Source organism: Hypomesus nipponensis, chromosome 13, assembly GCF_054491055.1.
Source record: "Hypomesus nipponensis isolate SF chromosome 13, ASM5449105v1, whole genome shotgun sequence".
NCBI lineage: Eukaryota > Metazoa > Chordata > Actinopteri > Osmeriformes > Osmeridae > Hypomesus > Hypomesus nipponensis.
Window position 1 is genome coordinate 5,203,200 of NC_140373.1, and position 17,572 is coordinate 5,220,771.

The 17,572-nt window shown below is 49.2% G+C and overlaps 1 protein-coding gene across 2 annotated transcripts in view; it reads right to left on the reverse strand.

Moving 5' to 3' along the window:
* Positions 1–17,572, reverse strand: part of tanc2b (tetratricopeptide repeat, ankyrin repeat and coiled-coil containing 2b) — a 55,679-nt gene that overhangs the window by 27,459 nt on the left and 10,648 nt on the right. For both annotated transcript variants that reach the window (XM_084670316.1, XM_084670312.1), the window contains exons 2-3: positions 13,461–13,535; positions 11,726–11,905 (exon numbers count right to left, since the gene is read on the reverse strand). In XM_084670316.1, the coding sequence (XP_084526442.1) occupies positions 11,726–11,905; positions 13,461–13,535 (255 nt within the window). The remainder of the gene's footprint in view (positions 1–11,725; positions 11,906–13,460; positions 13,536–17,572) is intronic.

Below are 17,572 nucleotides of genomic sequence, written 5' to 3' on the forward strand. Positions count from 1 at the left end.
GTAGTACCTGTGTGTGTCTGTGCATGTGTGCTCATACTGTACAAGTGCTGGAGAGGCACCCATCAGTGGCTGAACCTGGAGTAGCCAGGAAATGACATCGGCAGCACAAATGCCACAGTGAGAAATATTCCTGAATCGATACCAGGAAAGAAGCCTGACCTAAAGTTCAACATGACAACAACATAGCTCCAACTCAGGGAACACAGTCCACACGTGGTGTGCTGTGGTGGTGTGGAAGGCTTGTGAGGCCAGAGAAAGGCCATCTAGTGGAGCGTGGAGCTTGCGGCCGTGGAGACGCAGGGCCGACTCTGCTACTCTCCTGCGCTGCGGAAGCTCTGTGGCAGGCTTGCTGACACCTTGATGGATGGCAGAAGGCAAATCTAGTCCACTAATGAGCTTATGAATAATTATCTGTAAGTGCTGATGCAAGTAGCTGTGAAATAGATATTTGTTACATCCCCAGTATATATATATAGTGTGTACACATGATAGAGGGAGGAAGAGAGAGAGAGCAAAATTCACAACAAGAGAACCCTTAAAGAATCTTGTTTTCCCAAAAGACTTTCAGAAAGGGAAAAATATAGGTAAAAGAATTTCAGCAAATGTATTATGCAATCGAAATCACAGGTTAGATATAGCAGAGATAAACTCTGTTTATACAAGACAGCCCAGGGTACCTTCAATATTCACACACACGCTCACACTACGCCCACCCCCCAACCCCCCCCCCCCCCACACACACACACACACACTGTTGGTGATACAGGTGAAAAAAAGCAAAAACACCCAGAGCTGTAAGAGGCAAAGCACGCAGCCATGGTCACTATGGCAACAGCAGAGCTGAGGGTAGGAGTGATAGAGTCCAGCCTGTTGAGGGAGAACATGGTGACGAGGGCCACGGCTGCTGATACAGTAGCACTCCTCCAAGCCCCACAGCTCCTCAGCTGACAGCCACCTCCCTCTCCAGGACCCTCTCCGGACCCTCTGCTGACCCTCTCCTGACCCTCTCCTGGTCCCTCTCCTGACCCTCTCCTGGACCCTCCCCAGACCCTCTCCTGGATCCTCTCCTGGACCCTCTCCTGACCCTCTCCTGGTCCCTCTCCGGACCCTCTCCTGACCCTCTCCTGGTCCCTCTCCTGGACCCTCTCCTGACCCTCTCCTGAACCCTCTCCAGACCCTCTCCAGACCCTCTCCAGACCCTCTCCTGGTCCCTCTCCTGGACCCTCTCCTGACCCTCTCCTGGTCCCTCTCCTGACCCTCTCCTGGACCCTCTCCAGACCCTCTCCTGGACCCTCTCCTGGTCCCTCTCCTGGTCCCTCTCCTGGACCCTCTCCAGACCCTCTCCTGACCCTCTCCTGGACCCTCTCCAGACCCTCTCCTGGTCCCTCTCCTGGACCCTCTCCTGGACCCTCTCCAGACCCTCTCCAGACCCTCTCCTGGACCCTCTCCAGACCCTCTCCAGACCCTCTCCTGGACCCTCTCCTGACCCTCTCCTGGACCCTCTCCAGACCCTCTCCAGACCCTCTCCTGGCCCCTCTCCTGACCCTCTCCTGGACCCTCTCCTGGACCCTCTCCTGGTCCCTCTGCTGGACCCTCTCCGTGGTCCAAGGCAGGTGAAGAATTGGCACCCTTTCCTATTTCCTGCCACAGGAGGTCGATTTGGAGTAAATCCTCTCGACTCAAATTTAAAAGGGTTAAAATCGCTCCTGCTATAAAAACAAGAAACCACTGTCACACAATGGATACTTTAGCTACTGTGGCTGTGCGTGTGCGGTAGAATGAGACTGAGCATGCCTATCAATACAGCCTTGGAGAGGATTAGTCTACCAAGGTAACACACACACACAGCATTTGGAGAGAGGGTGGAGCTGATCTCCTAAGAAGACTCATTAGCACTCCTTCTCTTGCTCAGATAACCTCTCGGTGCCTGGATTAGGCCTTCAGCTTATATTCATTATTCCCAATGCTACATGGTGCAGCCTTGTCAGCCGATGCTAACAGACCACGCCATTAAGGAGGAACGGCTGCCTTGAATAGGGACAACAAATGAGATGAATGCTAGCTGAGAGATTAGCTAAGAATACAATGCTGGGGTCTTATGACAGCCGCCCACTCCAGTGAACTCTCATTCCTGAAGAACACTGCATGACTCAGCAGGAGAGGTGGGCCAGCGAGGTTCGAGTGGTCAGTAACTCAAACGCAGCTAACAGCTCTGCCTTCGCTCAGTGGTCAGGGTCAACCTTGAGGTGGTGCTACTTTGAGGCGGAGGAGGGGGGGGGGGGTATTGGAGTAGAGACCGCCCGCCAATGCCAGAGTGGAGTTAAATGAAACACTGCTCAGAGAAGGTGAGAGTATAATTGTCAAGGACCCAGTGAGAGATGGAGGTCCCTAATAATAGGCTAGCCTGCCTTGACCCCTATTTGACCCCTCTCACGGCTCAGCTTTAACCCCTGGAGAGGGTATTTATAGGTCTATGGCTGGTTGAGAGGTTTCTGAGACAGTGCCTGAACCGGCCCCAAGAGGCTGGTCTAAGCTATGCTACAGCTGCGTGCTAGCATGCATAGACCACAGTACAAAACACTACGCAACAGCCATTGGCTGGGTGGTAGTATTTTATTGAGTTGAGAACCCACAGAGTTATGAAACATTCCATTCAAACAGTGATTCAGCTAATTGCAGTTATTCAGGTAATTGTTGTCATAACTGCCCTGGTCATCAAGATCACTGTAAAACTAACGTGTGCATAAGAGCCTAAAATATCTGGCTAATCAAATCTTCTGTAAACGTCACACTTCATTAAACAAAAGCACAGATTCTCTGTATTTTTTGACTAAAGAGCATAAGGGAAAATAGTTCAGCAACAGACATATGATTGGTGGCTGAGCGGGTCATCTGTGCAGTGGACTCTGACCCTAACCCAGAGATGCACTCACACACACACACATGTACACACACACACACACACACACAAACAAAACAAAACACCTAGAAGTGTTCCAGCTAAGACAAAAAATTATGTGTGTTTGTTTGGTTTTCTACATTCAGCAGTGAACACTGCGAATGAGAGAGGTAGCATGTATTGCATGGTGATCTCACTGCTGGTAGCATGTATTGCATGGTGATCTCACTGCTGTGTTTTGTAAGCAAATCATTATCAAGGCTATTAATAGCACACTGCGGGTTTCTCCTTCTGACTCCACATCTTACATTGCAAAGTATTGCAGTGTAAACTTAGAGAAACCCAGTGGAGCCTCCAATTCATGCTGCACACTGATAAACAGATCTACTCCCATTCACAGACAACCCCTGCTCAGGGGGGTAAAGGTATTTTCAGGACACTGGTTCCAAGTACTTCTCAACAGCTTCAGAAGTCAGTTCATAAATAGATTCCTGTTCCAACTGCTTCCTTTTACTGACAAAGAGAGGATTTTTGTCGTTGATTTATTGCTGGGTATCACACAGAGTACTGACTGTGCCCACTCTTCAATGGATCCACGCAGTGGCCAATCAGCACTAAGTGGTGAAATGGGTCGGTGTCTCTACTGGTTACCCCAGACTGCATGCTCAAGCAGAGGATCCAGTTGATTGTCCACTGGTTAGCCCTTGATAAGCACATAAAACCCTTAATTAATGAGGATAAGATATAATCACTGCAGATTTAATTGTTCTACATCAGATGGTACTGGCTGTTCCCGAGTGTAGGTATTGATGTCGAAGACTGGACTTATTGCTCAGACTAATTCCCCAACTTCTCTCGAGTTTACAAACCTATTCTCTGATACAGGGTCAAGGGACTTCCATGCGGAAACAGAGGAGAAATTGAGCAATTACATAAATCGATACCATCCTGTAGTTTCTAAGTCGAGCTCATGTCTCTGATGCAGTAGGTAAGTGGCCCCTGGAACTAGGTGTCTAACATCTCTACAACATGCTTGAATGCAGCCCATCACAGTCACAAAACGGAATACAGTCAATGTTGTGTCATTACAAAGCCATTTCTGATGCAGTAGCCTTAACTTTGAACCTTTACACTATACATTTAGTGAGGTCATAATGGTAGGATCTATGACAATGTAACACAAGAACAAGTGAGATCATGAGAAACACTGACACACCATCATAGAACGACAAAACAATCCATGATACTGCGCCAGATATTTCATAGACAAAATGGGGAACGCTAACAAGACAAAGCAGCAATTCTCAAACAATAACACACACACACGTTAGTTCTGCAAAGCAGCTTCTTTCCCCTGACTTTTCCTGCTTCGAGCGACGTTCTCAAAATGAGACTAAACTCATACAAACTGTCATTGTTTTCTGATATGACCTTCACTGGATTGATGTACTACGACAGATGAGCACAACCCCACCAGGACAGCTGGCATAGAGGTGTGACTGGGGGGTCATCAGATCCTGTGATGTTACATGCATGGTGAGAAGCTCTCGCTGCAATGTCGCAGTTCACCATAACCCCCCCACACACACACACCTCCCCCCGGGCCTTCTCCCTAGCCCCCACCAAGCACACTCTCCCAGCTGACCCTTCCCATGCCAAACAGATCCCTGAAGAGGAGGCGAATCGTTGTTTATCACTCGTATCCTGAGTGACAGCTGACATCCAAGCCCTCTCTCCTGTCGGCGGCTGCACTATCACTGGTGTTGGGGTCCAAAGGCACTGACCCGTCCATGCAGACTCTACCGAGACATGGTGTCCCTCTGACACCAGCTACACATCCCTAGAAAGACACCATCTGCAACGGAGCTGCAAGCAGGAATCGATACCCCCGAACAACACATGGGCGGGATGCTCAGACCAATCTGGCAGGTTCTTCACATCTGCTGCCGGAGCCTACACAGGCACCGTGAGCTTCCCACCAGGTGCCGTTTGGGACAGAAATACATGGATTTAAACATAGTTCATTTCTCATCCATTATGACGCATGAAACAGACAAAGTCACCGCTAAAGAACTCCAACCAGTCCGGCCCTGTAACCAAGACAACCCAGCCTTAGCTGGACCGAACGCATCCAAACTAACAGCCAACACGCTGACCCCCCCCCCCCCCACAGAGCAGGCTAGCCTCTGACAAACTGGGACAGGCCCAGGCCAGAGGAGGATAACCCATACCAGGTGAGTGCAGGTAGATGACAGAAACCAAGGTAAGCAAAGAGGGCGGGGCTGGGCTCACCATTCTCAAACCAGGTCCCGTATGATTCTGGAAGTCTCGAGTAGGGCAGCAGCTCCCCTGACTGACCGTCCACTGACACAAACAGACCTTCCTCCCTGAATGATGACCAGTTCATCAAAACTCAACACTCGCACCCACGCTCAGATGGCCAGCCAGGAGGGGAGGAGGAAAGCCGGAACAGAAGCTCTCTTCTTCTTCTTCTTCTTCTCTCTGAGGTAATCTCCACAGGTCTCAGGGCTGATGCTGTCCGCTCGCTTCAGTCGCAGTAACTGATACGGAGGCAGACAGATATGGCAGGATGACGGGATTAAGAGAGGGAGGAGGTGGGGGAGGAGGAGGTAGAGGAGGAGGAGAATGTAACAGAAGAAGAAGGAGTCCAGGCAACGGTCCCTGTGTAACCATGGAGAGCTAGAGAGACAGAGAGCGAGAGACACGGGAGTGACATCTCTGATGGCATCACACCTTCCTTCGAGCAGCTAGCTGACCAGGGAGGACTCTGCAGCGGACAGAGGCGTTCCTGAGCGAGCGAGGGGCAGCTGAGGACGGCTGACGGGCTTCCTGGCTCCGCGATCGTGTTTGCGCGTCGCGCGTTATGTATAGATGTGAGAGGCGCTCGGCAGGAGCAGGAGCCCAGGTCTCCTCCAACAGATGAATGGCGCAGTGCTGCTGTTGTCATGGCAACCACCGGGGGGAGGGGGGAGGCATGGGAGGAGGATTAGGAGGAGGTTGGGTACGAAGGGAATAAAAAAAAGGAAGGAGGGTCTTATTAAAGGGACACTGTTTCACAGCTCGACGCAAGAAAAAAAGCTTTGGGGGGCCAGACTTGAGTAAACGGGTAGAGCGAGAGAGGGGGCGGTATGAGGGGAGAGAGGGGGTCTCTCCTCTCTTGGACCCGCCTGTCCTTGTTTTACCCTTGAAAGTCTGGCTTCACTGTTTTAACATGTTCTGCTCTCATCCTCATCCTCGTCAATCTCTGTCATTACCATTCCCTTACTCTTGTAAATAGATATGATATGGAATATATTTAATTAAACATACTCTGGTGGAATGACAAGAATTGGACAGATATGTAAATGATGACATTGCTGGTCTGTTTTTCTTGTGTCATTCAGATTTCTTCTTCCTCCTCTCCCCCACGCACCCACCCACCCACCCACCCACTCAAACTCAGTCTCATTCAAATGAGTGGTAGACATCATTAGAGTTTTTATTCATCCACATCAGAGATATGGCAAAACTTCAAATGGAGACTAGGACGTGCTAAAAAGGGATATACCGTCATCTCTGCCACTTTTAAAAACAGCACTCCCAAATGAGAAGCAAATGAGACGACTACGTCATGAATGTCTTGAACGCTTCTCACCAACACAGAGGCATGTTAGTCTCGTGGAAACGCATCAAAGGAGGTTCCTGATGCATGTTTGTTCCATTCACATCTGGAGCTTAACAGAGCTCCACCTCTCAGTGTATTTCAACACAAATAGCACATTGTAGATGTACAGATAGGGACAGTGCACAGAGCCATGTGTTTACTTACCAGAACAGCAAACTATTTATGTTTCTGTTCCGCTCAGCGACAATGCCAGAAAGTGTACAGAATGTGCCACAGTCTTTGAAACTGAACTGCACTTAAAATATTCAGCTAAGAACACTTTGTTCATCAAATAAACGCTACAGTTCCGTAGTCAAAAACCAGAGGGTGAATTGATTGACTGTCGCTTCTGATCAAACTATACGTAGGTGGTGAGGATTTCAAGCTCGCTGGGCAGATTCTTCAGAGCCGTCTCATGGCATTATTCCTGTTTCAATTACCATCTCATCATTAGGCGTCACTCATGTCTTTCTCCCCTGCCTCCACCTGTGACAAAGGAGCTGAGAATGTCACATTTCCATTCAGCAGAACAAACGTAGAAGCGAGTCCAGGGCAGGTGGGTGGATGGGGAGGGACAAGAGGAGTGTAGCTGAAAAGCAGTCCCCCCAGAGGCAGCATAGAGGACTGAGGACAGGGGATTGGGATACACATGGCTGACAGTTCATAAGAATACAGCACCTGTGCTGACGGCTGAGCAGCTATCCCCAGCGGAGGCCTCAGCTCCAGTCTGTCTTGCAGCACATCGAGCACGGCTCGATCAGCACGGTACATCCAGAACAGCTGTGTTTCAGAGATGATGAGGCTGACTACAGATACGGTGGGATAATAGCAGGGCAACATGATACTTGCGGTGAGAGGGGAGGACAAGGGCTCCAGTTCCATCAGGGCATCTTGAGCAAATGCAATCGTCTGTCTTTACACGTAACCACGGGGGGGCAGTAATTGTATTGATTGCGGTCGTTAATTTAACAGGGCGAGATGTTGAAATAATGCCATTAAATGTTTCCAAGTAAAGAACAATCAGTCAATCAGCTGGGTCTGACATGTTTACAGTAAGACTACATAATGGTGCTTAGGGAGAAACCAATAGGCAATCAGTGCTGTCGTGTCAGGCCTCCAGTGTATCTCACACTGAATAACAGTCAAGCTTGATTGTACAGTATCATTGAGGGCATGCATATCGATTCAACAGTAGTCTGCACAACAGCAGTCGTCGTGACATCAACGGCACCTGCCAGAAGTCGGTACAGGCTGTAGGAAACCAGACGGTTTGAATGTATGAATCCAGACGGTATTTGCATCCTTGGAGAGCTGCAACAGCCTTCGATGTCGATGATTCTGTCCACAAAGGCATGGCATTTCCTTAGAGGTGGGGAAGGTGGGGCGGGCTCAGGAGGGAAGGCCCCCACCCCCTCAGCCAGGCTCTCCAATCCATTTCACAGGTCGGCCCGAGCAGATGGGACCCCCTAGGACCCTTCTCACAGGCCGAGGGGATTAAATCAGAAAGTCATTGATTTCCTAAAAAGGTCAGCGCTTTCCAAGAGCTTTCATTCTATCAGAGCCGCGGGGGTTGAATAAGCCCAAACACGTTTCCTGAGGTCTGTGGCGGGGGATCTGAGGAGGGGTAGAGGCAGTTTGATGTGGTCTGGAGAGGCGGGACGGGGGGGGGCTGAGGAGACGTGAGGTCGATGGGCGAGGTGGGCGGACGTCTGCGGAGGCTGGAGTGTGGGGAAGGTATGGGAAGGGTGGAAGAGGTTTAAGGAGGAGTGATCAGAATGGTAGGTTATGAGAGATGACGGCGGAGGAAGTCTGCCCACCTATCCAGAGGACAGAGGGTGTGATTGGACGACAGAGGCTGAGGAGGGGGCGGGGCCCGCAGACCTGCTCCACTGACCTTGGAGGGAGGAGCTGGAGCTTTGGCCTCGGGAGCCACGCTGTAAACACTTGGCACGGCAACGCGGTGTGACGACCACCGCCGGGCTGAATTCATTAAAGGGTGAGAAGACTGGGGTGCTTGAGACGATGCCCAGTTTGGCACACCATACGACATCGAGGCTGAGCTCTCGGTGAATCTGACTGATAGAGATCAACTGAAGTTTCCATTATTAAGGACGTAGCTTCTCCCAGTAGGTGTTGCGTAGGCTACATTTGTAAGATGTGTCTTACAGTACCGTGCCAACATAGTAGATGGATATCAGTACAGATCTAGATAGTGATGTCATTAAAAGATGTCCATATGAATAGAACTCCAGACAAAACAATAGGTTTGAACAGTATGTTTTGCCAGTATTTGCTCCAGGTGTAATATATTGATACCCCAGATGGTAATATGAGATATGATTTCACTCGCATCATGGAACCCTTGGTATCCTATACCTCTTCATAGTTTTACAACAGTAACCCAACATAAACCCCCGAGGCCTCATCTTTCACTGACACACACCAACACAAACACACACACACACCACACCACACGCCGAGCAAAAGGATTATGGAGAGGTCGGATAATTAACCAGGGAAGGACCCCCCCCCCCTTTCAGCACACTCGCTTTCATTTGTCTTTAACTCACATAAATAATGAGAACAGCTTGTATTAAAATGAATTCCTCCTTTTAATTTCAAAGAGTGAAAGTTCTGTATTTATTTTGAACAACTCGTACAGACCCTCCTCCACCAAGACCCACACACACAGCCAGCCCCCTGCTGTAGATGATGTTGATTATGATGATGGTGGCAAAGATGTTGATGATGGTGCTACCACTGAGCTTTTAGGACTGGACTTATATCACTTGCACTTAGACTCCTGGGTAGTTATACTGACATCTGCAGACAGCATGTTGATCATGACGATGCTAACTCCACAATTGCACTGCACTCAGTTGTGACCTGTTACAGATATTCCTTTTTTATTCTTTGAGCAGGAACCATTGCGGACCAGTTTAGGCTTTCACTTCAGTTTTGAAGAACCGCTTATTTATACAAACTGGAAGAAAAACTGATTTTAAGTTTTAGATGAGTGATTCATCTTTCAATAATAATCCCCTTGGTGTCGTCAAATTTGATGAGGTAAGTACCTTCATGTACACTTCAGCGACCTCAAGAGAGACACCTGCTGGCCAAAAAGCACAAGCCGAAACTCTCACTGTAAGTATCTGAAAGTGACTCAATGACTTTAAAAGCACAATAATAGGTCCAAAGCACACCGGGAGACTTCTTCTTGAAACTAAGTGTAGCGGCGACACAATGCTTCCCCATCTAGGTCACAACAACAACACAATTCTTTCCTAGCATCATTATGTACGTTTAGTCATTTAGCAGATACTCTTATCCAGAGCGACTTACAGTAAGTACAGGGACATTCCCCCCCCAAGGCAAGTAGGGTAAAGTGCCTTGCCCAAGGACACAACGTCATTTTGCACGGCCGGGAATCGACCCAGCAACATTCGGATTAATAGTCTGAGTCCCTAACCGCTCAGCCATCTGACTCTACTACTTGATGTATCAAGATAACCAGAATTCACTTTAACACAGATGAGAGTGTAGATAGTAAATAAGGCTGAATATACTGCAGTGAACAAACAAAGGAGGAAGGATACAAAGGGGAGTAAACATGTTCTCTCCACACTGGAGGACAGCCAGAACAGTGGAGGAGACAGAACAATTTGCCGGGAAAAGAAGATTGGCTCGCTATAGTAGTCTCATTTTCAGGAACCTATCCCGGAGCCATGTCTTAACTGGGCCTTGTCGCCCGAACAAAGCCCGCTCCGGCAACAGCCTGCCCGCAGGCATGTGACAGGGACTCTTCACTCGAACAGCGGTAAGAATACGACGTGGGGAGAAAATAAATCCTTCTGTGATCTACAAACTATCACGCAGAACTGGGAGAAGGGTTAATGATGTGAATGTTAATCAAGCAGCTAGGGCACCCTAGTGGTAATACCCATTCAGCCTGACTGTGTGGAAAGGGCATTGTCCCTGCATGGTGCCTATACAGTCTATTAAAAAATGTCGAGCATAGAAATGAATGCGATCAAGCAAAACAACGGCCAAGTGTGGATGTAAGTTGGCATCGGAGAGGAGACTGATGAACTCCACCAGTCACTCGCCTGCCGTGGGGTTCTTTTCCGCTCATATTCCTTTGGTAGAAAGTCAGTTATAATCACCAAGGAATGAGTCACGTGGAATCTTTAATACATAAACAGATGTCCGTGTCCTATCCAGCATTTCAGCTTGTTAATTTGATAGCTTTTTGAGAAACAACTGGCATTCTGACCATGTGTCTACCTCTCCGGCTCTTTCCGAGCTGACATCAATTTAGCTTTGTTTATCACCGGGCTTGTTGGACTCACAGCCCGGTCTCCACTCCTCCTTGTTATGTTCAACACTGTTTGGCCTCTCAGTTGGATCCAGGCTCATATCATTGCTTATTCCACACAATAGATTGACATTTTCATCCACCCTCTACATGAGCTGGTGGACAACATGTTTGGTTATTTCCCTCACAGTCCCAGAGTGTTGGAGATGACTGTGGGAGGAAGTAATTGGTGGTTAAGACAGATATGTGCAGGACAGACAGATGACCACAGCTCATATCCAGCATTCCAGACTCCCCTCCCTGTCCCTTTGGTAATCCTCCAGTGACTAACTGGCATGCATGGACAGCATCCTGTGGCTCTGTGAGAGGAGGCCTTGCTTACAACGCGTGACAATACAATTGTAAAGCTGTTACTGGGGGAACTGCAGGTTACTGGGGGAAGCTCCTTCCTCCACTCTGTCAGAACCGAGCTGGAGGTGGTGCAGGGGAGGCAGCGAGGGAGCAGAACAGACTGCTCTATAGCAGGGGTAGAGGGAGGCAAACAGTCTGCCAAAGGGTCTTTGACAGTGGATTCGTGGTGGTGGATTGGTTTGTAATCAAAGTGAACCTAAGCCCAGACATTGAGATGAACTCTGATGCAGCCTGCAGCCTGTTGATTTTAAATTTCATGACCGGGAAATCGAATCTACCTAATTCCAACCTATGCCCAGCCAATGTTATTACAGTTCATTATTGAATTTGTCACTTAACGTCATCACACATGGTTTAAAAAAGCAATGGCACATAGCATGCCTGCGCCGTCTTCGGTAGAGCTCTGCAGAGTGGATGCTGGGATGCCCGGGGTTACCTGTGCGCTTGCCGGGAGGCTGCAGGCGGATGCTGATGGCCTGGTGAGTGAGCAGGGGGGAGGAGGGCAGGGAGCGCGACACGCCCTCCATGATGCGGATGTGCTGCATACCCTCCGTGATGGAGAGCGGCGGCGCGCTGTAGTCTCCCTTGAAGGCACAGTCGCTGTCTACACTGCCACCTGCAGGGTGGGAGGACACACAGCGGGGGGGGGGGGGGGGGCTTGGTTACTCCAGTCTAGCACCGAGAAAAAGGCAGGGTCCTGAACACACCATGATACCCCCCCCCCCACACACACACATGGTGCCCTGCAGGCATCCAGCTTTCAACATGAATTATGTTTCAAAGCAACATCCTTTAAGCTGGGTTTTCTCTTCCAGTACTCCATTCCTCAAAGTTCACTTTCCTGAACCCATGCCCTCCCAATTTAACATTGTACACTTCTCCTCCCTGGATATCTGTCGGGTTGGAGAAGCAGGAGAGAGGGGAGGAGTGTGATATGGAGGTATTGACTGTGGCCATCACAGGCTGACCCCAGTAGATAGAAGGCCTGCAGGCAGCATGCACTCTTTACAGTACTGAACCACTGGCTGTGGAAGAGCAAGTATTTGGTCAGCAATAACAAGCAGCAGTCCCTGAAGGAGCACAGCAACCAGTGAGGAAAAACCCTTACTCCCTCCTGCAGTAGCCAACGATTTTGTTAATTTCCTACGTTCTTTTCCAGCCACATTCCCGGGCAAGCTAACACTTTTACCCTGCAACACTCAGGAACAACAATCAACTCATCCACACAGTCATCAATGACAGCTAGGTCTCTGTGGGCGAAGACACTTGTCCTGTCTGTATCATAGCTGTGAAACCCAACACTTTCAGGAGAATTTGCCGGTGAATTTGCATTCCTCAACCAACAGCTCTGCATAATTGTCTGGGAGCCGCAAGAGGGGTTTGGTGTGAACCAAGGGTCTGGGGAGGGAGGGAGGGAGGGAGGGAGGGAGGGAGGGAGGGAGGGAGGGAGGGAGGGAGGGAGGGAGGGAGGGAGGGAGGGAGGGAGGGAGGGAGGGAGGGAGGGAGGGAGGGAGGGAGGGAGGGAGGGAGGGAGGGAGGGAGGGAGGGAGGGAGGGAGGGAGGGAGGGAGGGAGGGAGGGAGGGAGGGAGGGAGGGAGGGAGGCTTCAGTGGTGATGGGCTTAGCTCTCCAAATGCCCAAACACAATAAGGATAGGAGAGTATGGTGGAGCTCCATGTCGAAACAGACGAGCCCTTAAAGGGTAAGAGCCTCTTTATGCCTTCAAACACACAAACAAACACCCACACAGCTCCGTTGGACTCAAACACACAGTCTATCCTGAGTCGAAGGGAAGGATCGAAGGGAAGGGTAAATCATAATGATATAAATATTCTTTCACAACTTAGATTTACATACACTGCCACAGAAGAAGAATAAATCTAACTCTAACCTCCAACAATACAAATATAAAATACAAACCCTCCAGGGTACTTACAGCACAGTTCAAAAGATGAAAGTAAGATAATCATTGAGGCAGTTAAGAGTACAACCACACACTGTCAACCACTACAGGCAGAAAATAATTAATATTTCATCGAACTTATCAGAGCAATGGGTTTAGTTATTGGGAAGGACACAGGAAGGGCAAGCAGATGAATGAGCAGGGGAGAACAGAGTTATGGGATATGGAGATGAAGAAAGAGAGCCAGGTGTTGAGCGGTGGCTGCTTACCTTGCCCAGCGTAGCTGAGGTAGGGGTGGTCTAGAGCGGGCGAGCAGGGGCCGGCCAGGTCCTCACTGCCACCATCTGCGGAGGAGGAGCAGAAAGAGGAGAGAGAGTGAGCGCGGCGGTGTCGGTGGTGCTCGATCACCAGGGACATCTCCTCCTCCATCCGCCGCCACCGGGACCTGAGGAGCCCCAGGAGGCTGCCCACACACAGCCCATCCACCCCCCTCCTCCGCTGGGACAGCTGGCCCCTCACGGTGGCAAAGTGTGACCCCACTGGCAAAATCCACTTTTTTCTCCTGCCCATGGTTAAAAGGCAGTTTTTTACTATTGAAAGAACCGAGCTTGTGTGTGAGGGACTGAGGACTGGTCCTGTAGGCATTAGGTCTGCTGATAGATGTACACGGGGCTAATGATATAAGGATCAATGAGGCCCAGGGGACTGAGCAGGCTGAATTAGCTCCAGTGGATGGAGCAGAGGGTCGATGTGTCAGCAGTGCTTAGCCTCTACAGGCGCCTGTTTGACAAAGTTAAGCTGGAGCCACAATAATGTTAGACGCTAACACAAGGGCTTATCGCAATTTATTCCCAGATCATAAACCCCCATTTAAATTAAGCAAAGCCAGCCATTCTTAAACCAAACAGCTGTAAAAAAAAAAAAAAAAAAAAAGTGATTATCTGCCACAGATTTGCATGCTTGCCAATATTACAAGGCATACAGAGTTGTATATTTTCTTTTCAAATGACAGCATAGGACCCAGTGCACACAGAACACTTACACAAAAATGACTCTTTAGAATATATCTCTCTCTCAGATTTCCTGGTATGCAGCAGTCAAGGACTAGATTGGGGAACGGGTGGACATATTAAGCCAGTCGATAAACGAATAGCATTAGCTTCAGGGTGTGAGTGCGTGAGACCCGGAACAGGCAGAGAGATTGACACTCATTGGCTAGTTAATCAAACAGTCCAGCAACGGGAGCCCACAGCCAATCCCAGCCGCTGCAGTGACACCTCCGGTACAGCACCCAGCAGGTTGTCTATACAGCTAGCTCATGTCCGCATCACAGCAGGAGTGTTACATTTCATTTCGTAAATATCCAGCAAATCCACAGTGCGAGGCCTATGAAGGTCTGCGGGCTGAAACAAACAAGTCTGGCTGTTTGCATGGTGAGCTATCATGTGATCAGAGTAGATATTGCTGCCACAGAGATCAATAGCCAGTGAGCTGGAACATGAGGGAGGGACCAGGCTAAACAGACATTCTCATTTTAGACGCTAGAGACACACAGGACAAACTAACTTTCCACTGCTCCAAACGACACTGTAAAAAAAAACGACGTAAAAAAATAACATGTACCACTTAAGACTTCATAGTTGTACAATATTAAAAGAGAAGGCAACATGTAGTTAAAGCTCTCTCTCATTATAATTTACTGTAAAAACAAACAAACTAACTAACTCTAGCATAGAGTCATACAAAGTTAATGACAGTTGAGGGTCCAGTCCCATTTGGAATGTAGATCAAGAAAAAAGGAAATAATTGACTTATACTATAGCGGCTGCCTTTCAAAGACACAAACCCCCGGAGCTATATGGCCCTGAGACGTGACTCACCCAAGAGGTGTCTAGAACTACATCTCCTGGAGAAGTCTGGAACAAAGACCACCCCCTCCCCTTCTACCCAGAGTCCACCTCTGAAAGGTTCAAATGTCACAGAGAACGCCACAGTCATTAGAGCGCTGTGGGGTGTTGATGTATATGGAGTCAGATGGCTGAGCGGTGAGGGAGTCGGGCTACTAATCAGAAGGTTGCCAGATCGATTCCCCGCCGTGCCAAATGACGTTGCATCCTTGGGCAAGGCACTTCACCCTACTTGCCTGGGGGGGCGGGTACTGTACTTACTGTATGTTGCTCTGGATAAGAGCGTCTGCTTAATGACCCTGGGGACCTGGTTCTCCCTGAGACATCATTAGAGGGCCCGTTCCTTTACAGACATCTTAAAGGTCCTTTAAGGATGGACTTTGTGTTAGGTCACCGCTGGCAAAGAGAGACATCCTCAGGCATTTGTTCATGTCTTCCAGCTTCTTGTTTCTGGATAGTAGCCCTAGAGGCCCTTGGGACTATGGATGCGCTGAGGCTGAGGCACACACACACACTAAAGGAACACACACACACTAAAGGAACACACACTCAGGTACACACACTCACTAAAGGAACACACACTCACTAAAGGAACACACAATCACAGAGGATACAGGACGCACAGTGTCCACAGGGTCACCTATACAATTCTATAAGGACTTCCATTAAGCCCGCACTGTGGTGCTGTCACTCTGATCTGTCACAAGGAGTCCCTTTAGAGTCAGGGGACAACAATGCACCCTTTCTCTTCTCTTTACCTCGAGCCTCTGACTCTAACCCTGTATCACCACAGCTTGAGAAACTGTTCTGATCCTTCATCGTCCTCTGTAATGTATTGAAGTGGAGGAGAGCCTGGTGATGTGATCCCATTAAGTGTGGTACTTTTAGAAAGAGCAGAGGATTTGGTCAAAGACAAGAGCAGACATTTAAGTGTCTGAGTGTTTTGACATTTACCTGTGTGCGCGTGTGTGTGCGCGTGTGTGTGGGATGGTTGTATGTGAACTCTATGTTCTATTTGAAACCCAGGTGAACATGCTGTTGTTCACCAGGAAGTGAAGCTCTCTTAATGAATCACCACACAGGCACACAGGCAATATCAAAGCAGACACCTGCTCAGTCAAGTGTTGGCAGACATCTTCATTTGCGTCAATCACTTCTAACGCGTTGTGCAAGCACGCGGACACACACATAGCTACACAGGCAGAGAACGAACTAGATCACTAACCAGACATTTTGGAGGGGCATATTGGTACAGATTTTAATCTCATGAGTGCACCTACAGCAGGAATCCAGTACAAGGTCAGACCTGAGTCCACACAAATCTGGTCTACCACCAGCCAACCAGAACCTTAGTTAGCCAACCTCCTCCAACCAGCACCGGAACTACACAGAGCATGGGAAGTGATGGAAACCACACAAAAGTCATAGACAAGTTCCCAATCAGGTGGGCTTTAACACTTTGCCTTGTGCCTCACCAGTGTAGGGACCTGACCTCCACCATCACCAGTGTAGGGACCTGACCTCCACCATCAGCTGTGTAGGGACCTGACCTCCACCATCAGCTGTGTAGGGACCTGACCTCCACCATCAGCTGTGTAGGGACCTGACCTCCACCATCACCAGTGTAGGGACCTGACCTCCACCATCAGCTGTCAGCTGAGATGAACAGCTCTGCCTGGACTGTTAGCTTCATTATGACCAGAGATGACACCTGTCACGCAGTCATGCCACACGTTTGTCCAGGACACACACACACACACACAACCCTTGCACTCCAAACAGGGCACGGAACAGTAGTGTGGAAGAAAACCCCATTAAAATCACAACACAGTGCCAAAAATGGAGGTCAGACGTGTCTTGACGAGGCAAAAAAAATGGCCTCAGGGACAGCGGGGAATAACCTCGTACTATAACTCAGACTGTGCGGGGGAGCTGGGAAGAGGCTGCTATCAGAGTCATTTGTCACAGCTGTATTAGCTAGCCCGACAGACCAAAGGCAATTCTGTCAGCTCTTGTGCAATGTTACCTTGATGAAGGGTCTGACATTGCCAGTTAGGATTAGATTGCAAGCAGGGCTTTGGATATGTCCTGGATCCCAGAGGAAGGGTGGAGCATCATCATGCAGGTGAGAGAGAGAGGACATGTCCAGCATCATGCAGGTGAGAGACAAAGGACATGTCCAGCATCATGCAGGTGAGAGAGAAGCCATGTTCAGCATCATGCAGGTGAGAGACAGAGGACATGTTCAGCATCATGCAGGTGAGAGACAGAGGACATGTTCAGCATCATGCAGGTGAGAGACAAAGGACATGTCCAGCATCATGCAGGTGAGAGAGAGGACATGTCCAGCATCATGCAGGTGAGAGACAAAGGACATGTCCAGCATCATGCAGGTGAGAGAGAAGCCATGTTCAGCATCATGCAGGTGAGAGACAGAGGACATGTTCAGCATCATGCAGGTGAGAGACAGAGGA